We start from the raw sequence: 14,090 nt of genomic DNA on the forward strand, positions 1-14,090 counted from the left end.
CTGCCCCTTTCCAAGCAGTTTCTAACAACAACTTTGCAGATGGTTCTGTGTAACAAACAGGTGTGTCAGGTTATGTTTGAGGTTTCCTGTCAACAGTTTTACAGTCGTCTCTTTATAGTGGTGTCCTACAGGGGAAAATGATTTTTGGGCCACAGGGGAATTTTTTTTCTGGAATACCACAAGTGGCCACTTGGCAAAATTAGAAGCAAGGGTGAGTGGCGACGCCTTATCTAGTGTCTCATTATTAATCCATGAGTGAAACAGCTCCAAAACAATCCAGAAAACCAAACAAAGTATGAAATATCAGTGAATATGTGAGCAGTAGTGAGGGATACATCTTACATGGTCAAAAATTGTCAGTTCTCTCTGGCGGACACCATCTAAAACATCGATTTTTAAACTGTGGTACATGTACCACTGATAATATGCAAGCTCCCTCTAATGGTATGCAGAGGAATGTCAGAAATATTTTTTAAAAATGAATAAAATAATTACATAATACTGTCAAAACACTACAAAAATTTTGAATGAAAATACATAAAAAATATATTTGTTTCAATATCAGCCAGCTGTGTATTTGCGATCATGCATGTAGCTCATGCATGCATCATCCGTGACTACCAGTAGTCATAAGCTAAACTGTGATGGCAAGATATAAGTGGAGGTAAAATGAAGAGACTGAAAATGACCGCTTGAAAAACAACCATGGTTCCAAGGGAATTATTATAAAGAAAAGTGCAGCTCGGGGGAGAGCAGCCACGAAAGCCAATGAAGTGGACGACACTGACACTTAAGAAGGGCCACTGATAAGTCCACAGCACCTGCTGGAACCAAACAGTGCAAAACAGTAAGGTGGTACTTCAATCACTCAATATTTTCTGAGATGGTACACAATGTAAAAAGTCTGAGAAACACTGGTGTAAAACATATCTGACATTACCTCATCGGCTGTCATATACCCTGAAACTGAATAAGGAACTATATTTCTCTGTATCTTTGTAATGTCTGTCAAAGTGGTTTGTAATGTTTTGAGTCTTGTGGTGCAGTCCTCCAATGCAACATCATAGCTTTTCACAGCTGTAAATTAGTGAAGAAAAAAGCAGACAGAGGTGTGAAGACTCCAGTGGCAGCTCAGGAAACAGTCGAAAACAAACTAAAAGTTCTCGTAAGTACGACTTTTGCTCACTGTTTTGGTTTCTTTTTTTGAAACTGGCAGTAGTATTTTAATACTTAAACACCTGTCCTTTAGTGTAGTGTTGTACTTAACAGTTAAGAAAATCAATGTCTTCTAACTACGAAAGTAGTGCACAGTTAACATCAGTGCATAGTTTTTGTTATTTTATATTATTAGTATATCATATGGAACTGGGACACTGATGGAGTTAAAGTAGAGCTGATTTAAAGCTGACAGTGCTCAGCGCTGATGTCCAAATGATGATGTTTAATTCTACTGATTGATGTTCAGTGGCTGAAATCCTTTTTACAGTAACTTAACAATCTGGTTAATGCTGACTCCTGGTGGCTTAACTTCTCACCTTGCGGCAGTGATGTGCAGGTGTTCTCCAGGATATGACATCACTGTTTGGTGTGGTTACAGGTGTAACAAAGCACACTTCTGACCACACACATCAGTCATGCTGCGGTTGGAGGTGGAACCAGATTGGAACTTTAAACCAGAGATGGCAGTGAAGCACTGCTTTTCAGCCTGCTGACCTTAAAGTAACTGATGACTGAAAACACTGGGCATGTAACCATGGTGACAATATTAATATGCACTTGCTGTACAACCAAACTCTCTCTACAGCTCTCACTCAGTTTAGACCTAAAACTACTAATTAACTAGATAATCTGAAAACCACAATAGCAGAGCATATAATATTTATATACATTGTATCTATGTGATAAAGTCCACTTACACATGCTCCGACACTAAGCTCAAATAAAAATTGGGGAAATTATTTTCATGTTGGACCAGTTAGCCCTGTCACAACCTGTCAGAGACTCAGAGGAGAGGACACAGGAGTGTGTTGGCAGCTCATCTGTGGAATAATTCATTCTATGTAAGACCCTTATTTTTATAAACCACTCTAAATAGACCAAAGCTATGAGCCAATCAGGTTTCCTTAATAGGAATCCCATGGGGGCTAGTCATTTTTTACATCTTGCCTCCTTCTCTTCTTTTCTCTTCTTTCCCACAAACATCAAAACATCTGAAACTAGAATTATTGCCAAAAATAACAGCAGAATGATCTCGCCCTCCCTTTATCCTCCAATCCCACTTTGTCTTCATCACACAGCCCGCCCTCTTACTTCTCTCCTCATCCTCTTCATCTCTCAAGTTGACGTTGTTGTCATGGGAACCCTGCTGATATGGTAACTCCCACGTGAGTGTTGGTTAGTGAGAGATCACTTCAGGTCGATGCCCTGAGTCTGGGACTGAGCCTTTTCCTTGGCCTGAAACAACAGACAGTGTGATGAGAAATGTGATTAGAAGCTGGTAGGAATGACAAATATGAATTCATGTCATGACATCTGATATAAACAGGTGTTAAACTGTTTGCTCAGGTATAAAATGTCCCCACTTTTGTCTGACACCACTTGGAATAAACATGATTTTTATGGGCAAGGCGCAGCATGTGCAAAAGGGTTGCTTGGTAAAGTAGAATAAGCATAATTTAGAGGGTGTATTGACTGTTAATCATCCTTTTAACTTGGCCTGTAAAATTAATATAATCAAAATTACAATATGGCCAACTACAATATCCAAATCGCTGAAACAAATTCAAAATTTTTTTGAAACAGTCGAAATGTTTTATATAAAAAAGTACTGTAGTGATGCAGACATGCTCTGGCCTAAAAATCTTGCTCTCCAGATCAAAGAAAACAAGTGTTTTTTTTTATTAAGAATGAAAATGATGATGCAAAAATGATTATTCCTGCTAACTGTATTGCATATCACAATTCCAGTCAAAAAGATGCAGTATGATTTTTTTTTACCATATTGTGCAGCCCTACGTTTAAACTAGTCATATATCTTTTGTCTATAACCATGATAACTGCTATGTAAGACTATCCTAAGCCACACATGCTTTGACCTAAGAGCTAACACCAGCATGCTAACATGCTCATTCTGAAAATGCTATCATGCTGAAGTTTAGCAGGCATAATGTACCATCTTTATATGGCTTCTTAGCATGCTAAACATGAAAATTCGTATTACACATACAGTGCAACTGCAGCTGATAGTTTTGCAGGTATGGGGGCATTTTTCAAACAGAGCAGGTCAAGACCATACTCCTTATAAACCCAATTGTTCCCACTGGGAAAAACAAAAACAGCTCAGAATCCGATCCAAACGGGATTGTAGCACAGTCAGACCCTGACTGCTTAGACTGAAGTGTCCAAAATATGGTTGACTTGGGACAGAACCAATTACAGTGGAACTCTACCCAACCCAATTAGAACGAATGTCATCTTTTGACGTGGACCAACTCAGTCCAGGGTGCGGTCTTGGATACTAGGAACCAAGACAACATTATCATCAAGTGGCACGTGTGAGATTTCCAACTTACCCTGAGTGAGGGCCGAGGTGGCCTAACTGGTCTGACTGGTCGTACTGGCTCTGCCACTGGAGTTGCCTGCCTTCTGTCCAGAGGCTCAAGGTCATCAGCAACATCAGGACAACCAATGTATCCTCCAGCCCCAAACACTGACCCCAGATCACCTTCTAACAAGCTGTGACTGGTGGGAGCATTGGATGTAGCGAAGTTCTGGTTAGGAGACACGTCACTGACGGCCATGCTGAGGGAGTCAGCAGTGTTGGTGTTTGTTATGTTGGTACAGATACTGGTGTTGCTGAGCTCGAGTCCCAGCAGGTCCTCTGCTGCCACATCACTGTCTGAGCTGTTATTGGTGGGACTGACATTGAGCTCTGGTTCCACAATGCATTGATTATTGTTCGCTTCAGGGAAAACTTCCTTACTCAACAAGTCCAGCACCTCCTGGTTGTCATGGCTACCTAGGTCTAGCAATTGCTCTTCATCGCTACCGAGATCCAGGAGTTCCTGGTTGTCGTGGCTACCTGAAACAAGCACTTCCTGATTTTCTTTGCTACCAAAATCCAGTACTTCTTGGTTGCAATGGTAATCTAAATCCAGCACTTCCTGATTTTCAGGACGGGAGAAATCCAGCAGTTCCCGATTGCCATGGCTACAAGGTTCCAGCACTTCTTGGTTATCATAGTTACAAGGTTCAAGTAGTTCCTCGATGGGGTTATTGCGATAGGGTTCCACCACCTCCTGGTTGTCATGACTGCAGAGATCCAGGAGTTCCTGGGTTTCATTGCCAACTAACTCTCTGTTGACAAGGTTAGAAGGTTCCAGCACTTCTTGGTTTCCATTGTTGCACAAATCCAGTGGCTCCTGGTTTTTGTGGCTACAATGTTCAAGCACTTCTTGGTTTTCATGGGTATGAGGTTCCAGTACTTCCTGGTTGCTATAGTTAGAGGGTTCTGCTTGCTCGTTGTTGTCAAAGGTGCAAAGGTCCATTGCCTCCTGGTTATCATGGCCACAGAGATCCAGTACTTCCTGGTTCTCTTCCTCAGGGCTGAGCTTAAACCCATAAGGGTCAGAGTCCCGCGCCATCTGGGAGGGAGTGATGTCAAACCCATAGGAATCAAAGTCCAGTTGTTCTGGTTGAGAAGTAATGGGCTCAGGGTCAAAGGTCAGATCGTTTTCAGCAGGTTCTGGGCTCAGTTCAGCTTCATCAGGGTCTAAGAGGGTATGACTAGAATGTTCTGGACTGAGTTTAAACCCATACGGGTCAAAGGAAGACTGACTAGTTGCTTCATAGCTCAACTCAAAGCTCAGCTCTCTGTTCTGATCTGAGTCGGGCTGGACAAAGAGGTTTTGGGAGTCTAGCGAGTTTTGGGGTGTCGCAGGGTTTCCAGGTTTCTCTTCGATGCTGCTCACCCATTCCACCCCCTGACTAGAGGTAACATCATGTGACAGCGTTTGCTCTATGTCGCTGGTCCAATCTGGTTGTAACAGGACTTGTTCGCCGGAAGCCTGAGCTGAACCAGAGCTCTGACCTAGGAGAGGAAAATAATGAGGGGTCAAGGCAAGAAGTATAAACCAACAGGGGCAAGACTTTGAGGCATATATTAAAAAACAAAACACTTTCATAACTTAATTCTTCCTTGGTCCTGAATATCATTGTAACCAGTGTTAGAGGTAGTTTTAGAGATTGGTATGCATTGTCTGGCACAATGTCTTTTATGACATGCTCATCACTGGTTCATGATTGGTTAGTTCTGAATTTATGTAATGTTAATTCGCTCTAACATTTTAAATTCCTAACCATCCCCAAATAATGATGAAGCTGCCAGCACCAGGCAAAATTTGACATTGTGTACAATTTGTGCTTTTCAGTCATGGCTGACACTTAATGAAATTGCAATGAAATGCAATATATTTCAAAAAAGTAGTTGTTCCTGTTATTAAAGGAGGTAACACCACGCAACAATGTCATGAAACACTTAGAGATTCAACACTTTATAAATCTGAAGCAGTGTAGAGCATCTGACTGCTTTAGCAAAGGGCTGCTGCAGCTTAAGGTACACCCTCAGTGCAACCTCCCGGCTCCGATGCCAATGGGATTTGTCAAACTTAAAATTGCAACTTTCTTCACCTCGTCAAGTCATGGTAACATTTCTTATCTTTACAGTGATCTTTGTAGTTATTCGTTCAGGGCACAACATTGTTTTTTATGCATCTCTAATTTATGTTCCTAAATAATCCCATAGACAACACAAGCAGCAGCCACAGCAGTCAGATACACAAATTCAACCCATTTTCCATCACTACACACAGGAAAAACTAGGACAGTGGAACATCACAGGGCTGTTTATTGTGGAAGATTTACAGCCCTTCACTACAGTGAGTTCCAGTTGGTTTAGGGATGTTCAGTAACCAATAGCTAGCAGAGCAAAAATCACTAAATGTTGGTGTGAGTTTGCAGTTGGTGTGAAATGTTCTTACAACCAGAGATAACAATTTTTTTTGTTGCTGATGGTTGTTAATATTTAACTGTAAGGACATAACCACAGCCCTAAGCCCCAAATACTACATACCCCCGTGAAAAGACTGTAGATTGAATCTTTTCATGTCATGTTCTTAATTTTTGCATCAAATTATGGAAGGTAGTATTGATAAGAGCAATGATAAGTAATGGTAGCATCAGTATTGATAAAATCCTAATGATACTCATCCCTTCTGAGAGGTATCCAAATGTGAAAGTTTTAAATTCTACATCTGGTAGATTTAATGACATCAGGGGCATCCTATTAGCTGATAATAGCCTGTCTCTGTCTCAGAGGCTGGATAGCAAAGTATATCCCCACAGAAGACCCCAAAGTCACACAGAGTAATAATAGAATCAAATAGGACATTATATCAGCAATAAAAATAAAATGCATTTTGTTTAAAACCTTTGGCAATTCAATATAAGGCTATTCTTAGGGTAGACCCCCAGCATTCTATAGTAAGATACTTTAGACAGTTTAAACAGTCACTGACTTTACAGCTATTTGGTGACGATTTGGAGATTATGCTCTGTGTGGATGTTGATTGTGAAGTGTGAAGAGATTTGGTAATTGATTTAATATACTGATGAAATTTTAGGGGAAAAAAATTTACAAGTGGATATTTAAATATAAATTACCTTGTCCTTCTGTTGCTCCCACATTAACGTCTCCAGCTAGAGATCCCAGACTGTGTTCTTCTATGTCAGAGGGAGGGGAGACAGCACCAAGGTCCAGTTCATACCCATTAGGGTCTGATTCGACAGAATACTGACCCTGGGACCTCCAGCCCTGGGTGGGCACCGGCCCCAGCTCCTCTGATGAGCTCTGAATGGGTTTAAATCCACAAGATTCATCGACCACAGCGATAGCGTCCAGGTCCTCTCGGCTGTAGCTGATTTCAATGTCGCTGTCTTCATCTGGGAATTCCGACTCAAAGCACTGAGTCCCTGTTGAGGCTTTGTTCTCAGCACAGGACAGACTGGTGTCTGCCTCATCACCAGCATTTCCTGCCCCTTCATCAGTGCCCGCGTTCACACTGGGGAACAAAATATCTGCTGCAAAGGGGTCGCTGCCTTTGAAAGGATCTGAAGCAAATCCATCTGGCAAATACAGTGTTTAACAAAAGCTTAGTGACATGCCAATTACACTGAAAACAGCTGAAACCAAACGCAGTTACAGTATATGCTCAGTAAAACCTCTTGATGTGCATGTACAACATATCAAGAACCTTTAACTCCTCCTACAGTTTCTATTGTATTACTACTGTTGTATTATTACTCACCTGATGAGTCAGTTTTAGGGAACAGGTCTTCATTGAAGAGGTCGTCTACAAATCACATGAAAAAGAGAGAAATAAATCACTATGTACAAGCAATGAGGCATGTAGTAAGAAAATAAATTGACTTAATGCATAAATCTTTAGCACAGGGAGCACATGACTTGTTTGCTATAAAGTCATGTTACACTAGGGATGCAGCGATTAACCGATTTTACTATTAACCGCGCTTTAAAACGTCACGGTTAATTAATCCCAAAGGCTCCGCTACACCGAGTTTTTCTGTTCTCACTCCCAGAAAACGGACTCTATGCTGGTACATTATTTTCGGCGCAACCTGCACAGAACGAAAACAAAGTTTAACCAGAGGTGCAGCTGCTTACAGTGCGATGTGTATCAAGAGACATGGAGGCTACGCTACATTAGCTTAGCAATGACAGAAGAACCAAGCAGCGAAGCTTCGTTTCCACTGAAGAAGAGAGTGAAGTCGGCAGTGTAGGAGCCTGTCGGATACACCAAGAATGACCAGGGAGTCATTCAAGACGACTTATCACCGTCTGCAAAACCTGCTGAAAAAAAGTTGCGGCTGATGGGTCAAACTTGATGCAGCATTTGCGGGATCACCACTCAGCTTTACACGCCAAAGAAAAGGTAACACGTAATAATGGAGTTAAATTACGTTAATGGAAAGTTACTTAATGAAACACTGAGTTGGTAGGGAGTTAAATATAAACATGTCACTTACAATCAGTGGCATAGCGGTGAGAGTTGAGCTTTCAGTTCAGCGTAAACAAACAGCAGCAAAACAGCTCGTTTTTCTATGGAAGATAAAAGTGCTCCTCTCAAGGACTTCAGTCAGTGACCATTTAACATTAAAGGTTGCTTCTTCCTGTCTGTGTTGAGTAAACGCTAGGCATTGTGGGTTAATATACCAGGTGTGAAACACTAACATAACATCAGGAGCTTGTAGACTTCCAGCACTCTACCATGGGATCTAATTAATTATATTTCAGTTATTATTAATACAGTATAAGCAATGTTTTCAATTTATTTCTATTATTTTAACTGAAACTTGGTGAAGTGCTTGTCTGTGATAAAGCGCTATATAAATGTAATCCATTATTATTATTATTATTATTATTATTATTATTATTATTATTATTATTATTATTATTATTATAAAACATCAAACAAACAAAAAACAATAACAGACAGGATTTAATCAGGCCACATGTAAAATTAGATTAATTATTGAAAATAGATGATTAAAAATGAATTAAAACAGACATGGATGACAATAACACTTAAGTTTATTACCCACGAGTAACATTTTCCCCTGGGTGATCAATAAAGTTAATCTTAATCTTATATTAATAATAATACTTAAAATACTTTATTTCAAACATTTTTCCACCATGTTTTTAAGTTCTATACTCAGGAAAGAATACACAAACTAAAATGACTAAATAATGTTGTGACATTTTTGATCAAAAGAGCCGTGCAGACAGACGTCCTGCAGCCTTTGACTCCATTTGTTTTGTTCAAAAAGGAAATACTGACATGCATGTTTACAGAGCAGAGGTCACTTTTATTTCATTCCAAAGAAAGAGACAGACTTTTTGTTAATCTTAATTTATTATTTTGTACTGTAATTTTTGATTACTGTGTTATTTCTGACAGCAGTAAATAACACATTAAAATCTCTAAAGAATGTTCATGTGATTTGATATATTAGTTCATTAGTAGTGTTGTGAAATTAATCAATGCATAATAATCGTGATAATCGTGAAACCGTGATTATTCCTCAGACTATAATCGTACAATCAAAATCTATAATCGTTGCATCCCTATGTTACACATGTGCCAGGAAAACACATTGTTCAGGACTCTTTGAACATGTTTTCATGAAACCTAAATACGCATGACCCATTCTTGTCCTACCAACATTCTCATGTCCTACCAAAAAAAAACAACCTTAATTATTATTAAAGTTAAAATGATTAATACCAACAATCAACAAATTCCATTTTTGTGAAACTTTATTCTTTAAGGATTTAATTTAATTAACCTTTATTTTTTTAATTTCTAAACTTGCTCAACTTCAAATAATTTAAAAGTGTGTTAAAAGTCTAAAATCTAAAACTAACAATACCTACTGATAACACAGGTATACAATGTGCTATTATGATCATCTTTGTTTAAAAATATATTTTTTATGAAAATGTTGGTCCTTTAAATTTGTGTCTAAGATTTCCATCAACTCCATAATTTTTACAAAAACATGATTTCATCAGGCATAAAAAGTGTCAGCTATACCATAAGGACCCCTGTCTCACTTCCTGGTTTAAAAAAGGCTGAATACGGCTAATATTGCTATCAGATGTGTTTCAACCATAACATTTTAACTCTGTAAATCCTTCTAAATCAAAGATAAATAAGAATTATGGTTTAAAAATTTGTATTCTGATTAGCATTAAGAGAACTCTGAGACAATTTAAAAAATAAAAAGGCTGCTCATTATGAAAATCTAACATTTTGTCAACTCCATAAGATGACAGTTTAATAAAAAAAAAAAATGTAATCAGGTTGGCTGTTAAAAGGTTTATTAGCCAAGCGCATGATCTTTTACAATATATTTTCCAGCATAATCAAAGAATAAAAATTAAACCTCCCACAATCAGAGTGTTGGTATTACTCATTTTTAAAGTTTTTTTGGTTCCAGTTCTCAAGAATGGGTGCAACATTTCATGTCAAATTATTATTTCTAAGCAAGTAGCCATGTCATAAGCAGGATAATGTACAGTGAGTGGGTCATTACAGCAAAATAAACCCTGTCAGGGTGTATTTCATCATAATGACCCACTCACTGTACATTATCTCTTAGTTAAATCCTCCTTAAAACAAACAAACAAACCAGTGCTACCAGTGCTGTGGCAGATAGAATAAATGATCAAACAAATCTGTGCTTCATTATGTCAATCTATCAGTGAAGGCATCAGCTTGATGATGTCTTAGGCTCCATGTGTGATACATACGGTCACTCTGACAGTGGGCAAAGGGGTCAGCCTGGTAGAAGTCCAGCTGGCTGAGAGGGTTTGGGTTCAAAGTGGACTCTAGCTTCTCTCCCTCTTTATCTCCTTCATTGTCGATCTCACCCTCCTCTGTGTCGTCATCTATGTCAGACCTGTCCATCTGTGAGACATGAAGACATATTATCTGAACAGTGACAACTGCAGCTTGGTAGGCCACTGATTAGGACTGGTTTACAGCGTGGTCAATTCAAAATAATGGTATTAACTGACAAAAAAAAAGCTTTGGTGACTAAACATACATTCATATTTTTTTAATTAGTTTTTGGGCTTTTTGTTGTTATTTGATAGAGTCAGCTGAAGTGAGGACAGGAAAGGGGGGAGATTGAGGGAATGCCATGCAGCAAAGGGCAGAAGGCTGCTAGCAAACCCAGAGGACTCAGCCTCGGCATATGTTCTACCAACTGAGCTACAGAGGTACCCTTGTCATACATAGTTAATTATTACCTCAACTCCATTTATATATCACATGAATGCAGCTGTGCATAACATGAGGTGTTCTACCTTTGGTGAGCTGGTCCCACTGTCGTCTACTTCTTCTCTGGTATCTGCTAGATTATTGCAGAAAGACGAGCCATTGCCCCCCTAGTGTTAGACACACAGACACAGAGACAAAGACAGACACAGATTTGTGTGAAAAATACTTTTTAATAATAACTCACAAAAAAGTTGGATAAAGGGAGTCACAACTATATTGTCTTAAAAGTGACAGCTCTATTTTTTTTTAATGAAAAGACCTAAAAATGTCTAATTTCTCCGCCACACCACAGCTGTTTTTCTGCTGCCGGTAAGTTATTCTATTTATTCTTTTCCAGGCTATCCAGAACATGGGGAAGTCCCAGTATTGTTTAGGTTTTTGGGGATGCTTTAACCATTACTTTGTCTTATTGAAAAACTCATGTGTGGCACAGACTACAAGATTTTTGGTCATCTCAGAGTTGCAGACATTTTTGTCTCAGACTGTTGTCATGTTGATGTGAGGGCATGATTCCTGTGATTTACCATGATCAGGTCAGCATAGGCTGGCAGTGATTGGCTCCTCCCCCATGGCCTCATGGGAAGTGGGTCATCTTCAGTGGTGTCCGCAGGAGATGTTGACTCCTCCAGCTGGCTCTCTGGAGTGACTGCACCTCCTGACAGAGAACACAGAGTGTTCTCCTCCTACAAAGAAGAGAAGAGGAGGGAGTCATGAGGAAACAGTGATAGATGTCATCGTCACAGTATTTACAGACATGGTTTTATTCAGGCCTACTGCTGCTGTCACACACACACACACACACACACACACACACACACACACACACACACACACACACACACACACACACATATGTGTAAACATCCTGTTATACCTGCAGGATCTCTTCATAGGACTGTCTGATGGAGTCTTGCAGAGGAGTGTTCCTCTCTCCCGCCTCCTCCACCTTCCTCTTGGCCTGCTTGACCTCCTCTCGGAGCTTCCTCAGCCTCCACCGGGCTCTGGCAAGCTCCCTCTCATACTCCTCCACCTGGCTCTCCTTCTGCACCTCATCTGCCTGCAGAGACAGGATCTGGCAAGAGAGGACAGAGAGAGGGTCCAGTGTTAGTTTTATTTTCTGACAAGAGATGTAAATAAACTGTAACTGTACTACCACTACTAATACTACTATACTACTGTAATTACTGGATACTGATGGTTGTATGTCTCCACCAACCACTCAGATACCAGTTTACATCCATGTCTGTAAGGGGTGTTACAATTTCAATTTGTGAATCTCCTGGTATTTATTTTTCCTTCTCTACCTCTACCTACTTGCGGTGTCCAGTGAATGTCCAAAGAAAAATAAAAACAACACTTCAAAGATGAAGCTTACCGACCATTATATCACATGATACCATGGACTTCTTTACAAAGAAGAATTTGAAAGTATAAATGATCGTTGTCAAAGCAAAAATAACAATGATCTGCTGATCTTTACAAATAAAGATGAGAGTTTAACAACAGCACAGCAGTCAGTGCAAAATGTGCAAAAATGTATTATTTGAACTGATCATGACCTTAAAATCAAACGTCATATCAAATTGTGGATGTAGAGAATTGTGACACCCCTAATGTCTGTATAATGTACGTAATGAAAACAGTGAAGGAATTTAATAAAATATATTTGGCTATAAAATGTCATCACCTCATCTTTTATTCTCTTAGGCATTTGTTTGATTTTTTGTCAAAATTAATGTATAAATTCTTGTGTAAAGTGTGAAAACGTGAGGTTTGTGAGGTCACAGTGAACTTGACCTTTGACCCCAAAATCTAATCAGTTCATCCTTGAGTCTAAGTGGACATGTGTACCAAGTTTGAAGAAATTCCGTCCAAGTGATCTCAAGATACCGCATTTAGGAGAATGGGACGGATGGATGAACAACCTGGAAACCTGGAAAGATACTGGCCTCCTGCCAGAAAAAAACACCACGGCTCACCAGTTCCAAAGATGGAAGGGCCCACTGTTTTTAACATATTTCATGCATCTAATGGGGCCACTTTTAAAGATTACAGGGGGGTAAGCTTACAAAGTGTTTTATTCTGAAAGAAATTGCACCACCGTGTGGTACGGCAGCTGCACAGCTGCTTGGTGGAAGGAATTACATTGTGTGGTAAAGGCAGCCCAACACATTATTGGGATGGAGCTCCCACACCAGGATGGTATATATGCCACCTGACTGAGGAAGAGAGCCAGCAGCATCTTCAGGGACAACACACACCCCAGCCACTCTCAGTCTGAACTACTCGCCTCTGGCAAATGGTTCAGGACAATAAAATCCCACAACGGACTGAGGAACAGCTTCTTTCCCAGAGATGTGGCCTCCATCACACCCCTTCCTGCCCCAACACACAACAGACTCGAAGAACTGAGCATGCCCACACACAATGGCACACATCAAGGACCTCGAAACACAGCACACACCTCAGAGAGTGCAATGTGCACACACACACAACAAAGACTGTGACTAGCACACACATGCCCCCGAGTCTGAGACCGCAACTGTGGACACAATTTTGCACAAATTGTAAGTACCAGTTCTAGCATCTATTTATTCAGTTTTCTTTTCCACTTTACTGTTACTGGGGTTTGTCTGTTTCTGCCTCTATTTATGCGTTATATTTTCCATCCATCCATTTTCTGTAACCGCTTATTCCTGAAGGGTCGCGGGGAGCTGGAGCCTATCCCAGCTGACATTAGGCGAGAGGTGGGGTTCACCCTGGACAAGTTGCCAGTTCATCGCAGGACTGACACATAAAGACAAACAACCACTCACACCTACCAATTAACCTAGCATGCATGTCTTTGGACTGTGGGACTAAGCCAGAGAACTGGAGAGAAACCACGCAGACATGGGGAGAACATGGAAACTCTGCACAGAAAGGCCTTGACCCAGCCAGCTGGGGATTTAAACTCAGGACCTTCTTGCTGTGAAGCGGCAGTGTTAACCACTGCACCACCGTGCCACCCTGTGGTAGGGCTGAACGATTTCAGGAAAAGATCTAATTGCGATTTTTCTGGCAGATATTGCGATTTCAATTCGATTAATTTTCTTCAAATCAAATCAAATCTAAATCCAGTGTTTTCAGCATCACGAAAGTGGCTCTCTTTTAACCTGCTAGATC

At 40.1% G+C, this 14,090-nt stretch overlaps 1 protein-coding gene across 4 annotated transcripts in view; it reads right to left on the bottom strand.

Annotated features, from left to right (window-relative positions):
* Positions 1 to 218: 218 nt before the first annotated feature.
* The window catches only part of LOC146318449 (uncharacterized), a 33,292-nt gene continuing 19,420 nt past the window's right edge, over positions 219 to 14,090 (bottom strand). For all 4 annotated transcript variants that reach the window (XM_084732794.1, XM_084732793.1, XM_084732792.1 and 1 more), the window contains 8 exons: positions 11,800 to 11,997; positions 11,450 to 11,608; positions 10,952 to 11,032; positions 10,394 to 10,550; positions 7,365 to 7,409; positions 6,721 to 7,182; positions 3,573 to 5,089; positions 219 to 2,454 (listed from right to left, as the gene is read on the bottom strand). In XM_084732794.1, coding sequence (XP_084588920.1) covers positions 2,407 to 2,454; positions 3,573 to 5,089; positions 6,721 to 7,182; positions 7,365 to 7,409; positions 10,394 to 10,550; positions 10,952 to 11,032; positions 11,450 to 11,608; positions 11,800 to 11,997 — 2,667 coding nt within the window. In that variant the 3' untranslated portion in view covers positions 219 to 2,406. The remainder of the gene's footprint in view (positions 2,455 to 3,572; positions 5,090 to 6,720; positions 7,183 to 7,364; positions 7,410 to 10,393; positions 10,551 to 10,951; positions 11,033 to 11,449; positions 11,609 to 11,799; positions 11,998 to 14,090) is intronic.

This window comes from Lutjanus erythropterus, chromosome 12 (assembly GCF_056507025.1).
Source record: "Lutjanus erythropterus isolate fLutEry1 chromosome 12, fLutEry1.hap2, whole genome shotgun sequence".
NCBI classification, from domain to species: domain Eukaryota; kingdom Metazoa; phylum Chordata; class Actinopteri; order Lutjaniformes; family Lutjanidae; genus Lutjanus; species Lutjanus erythropterus.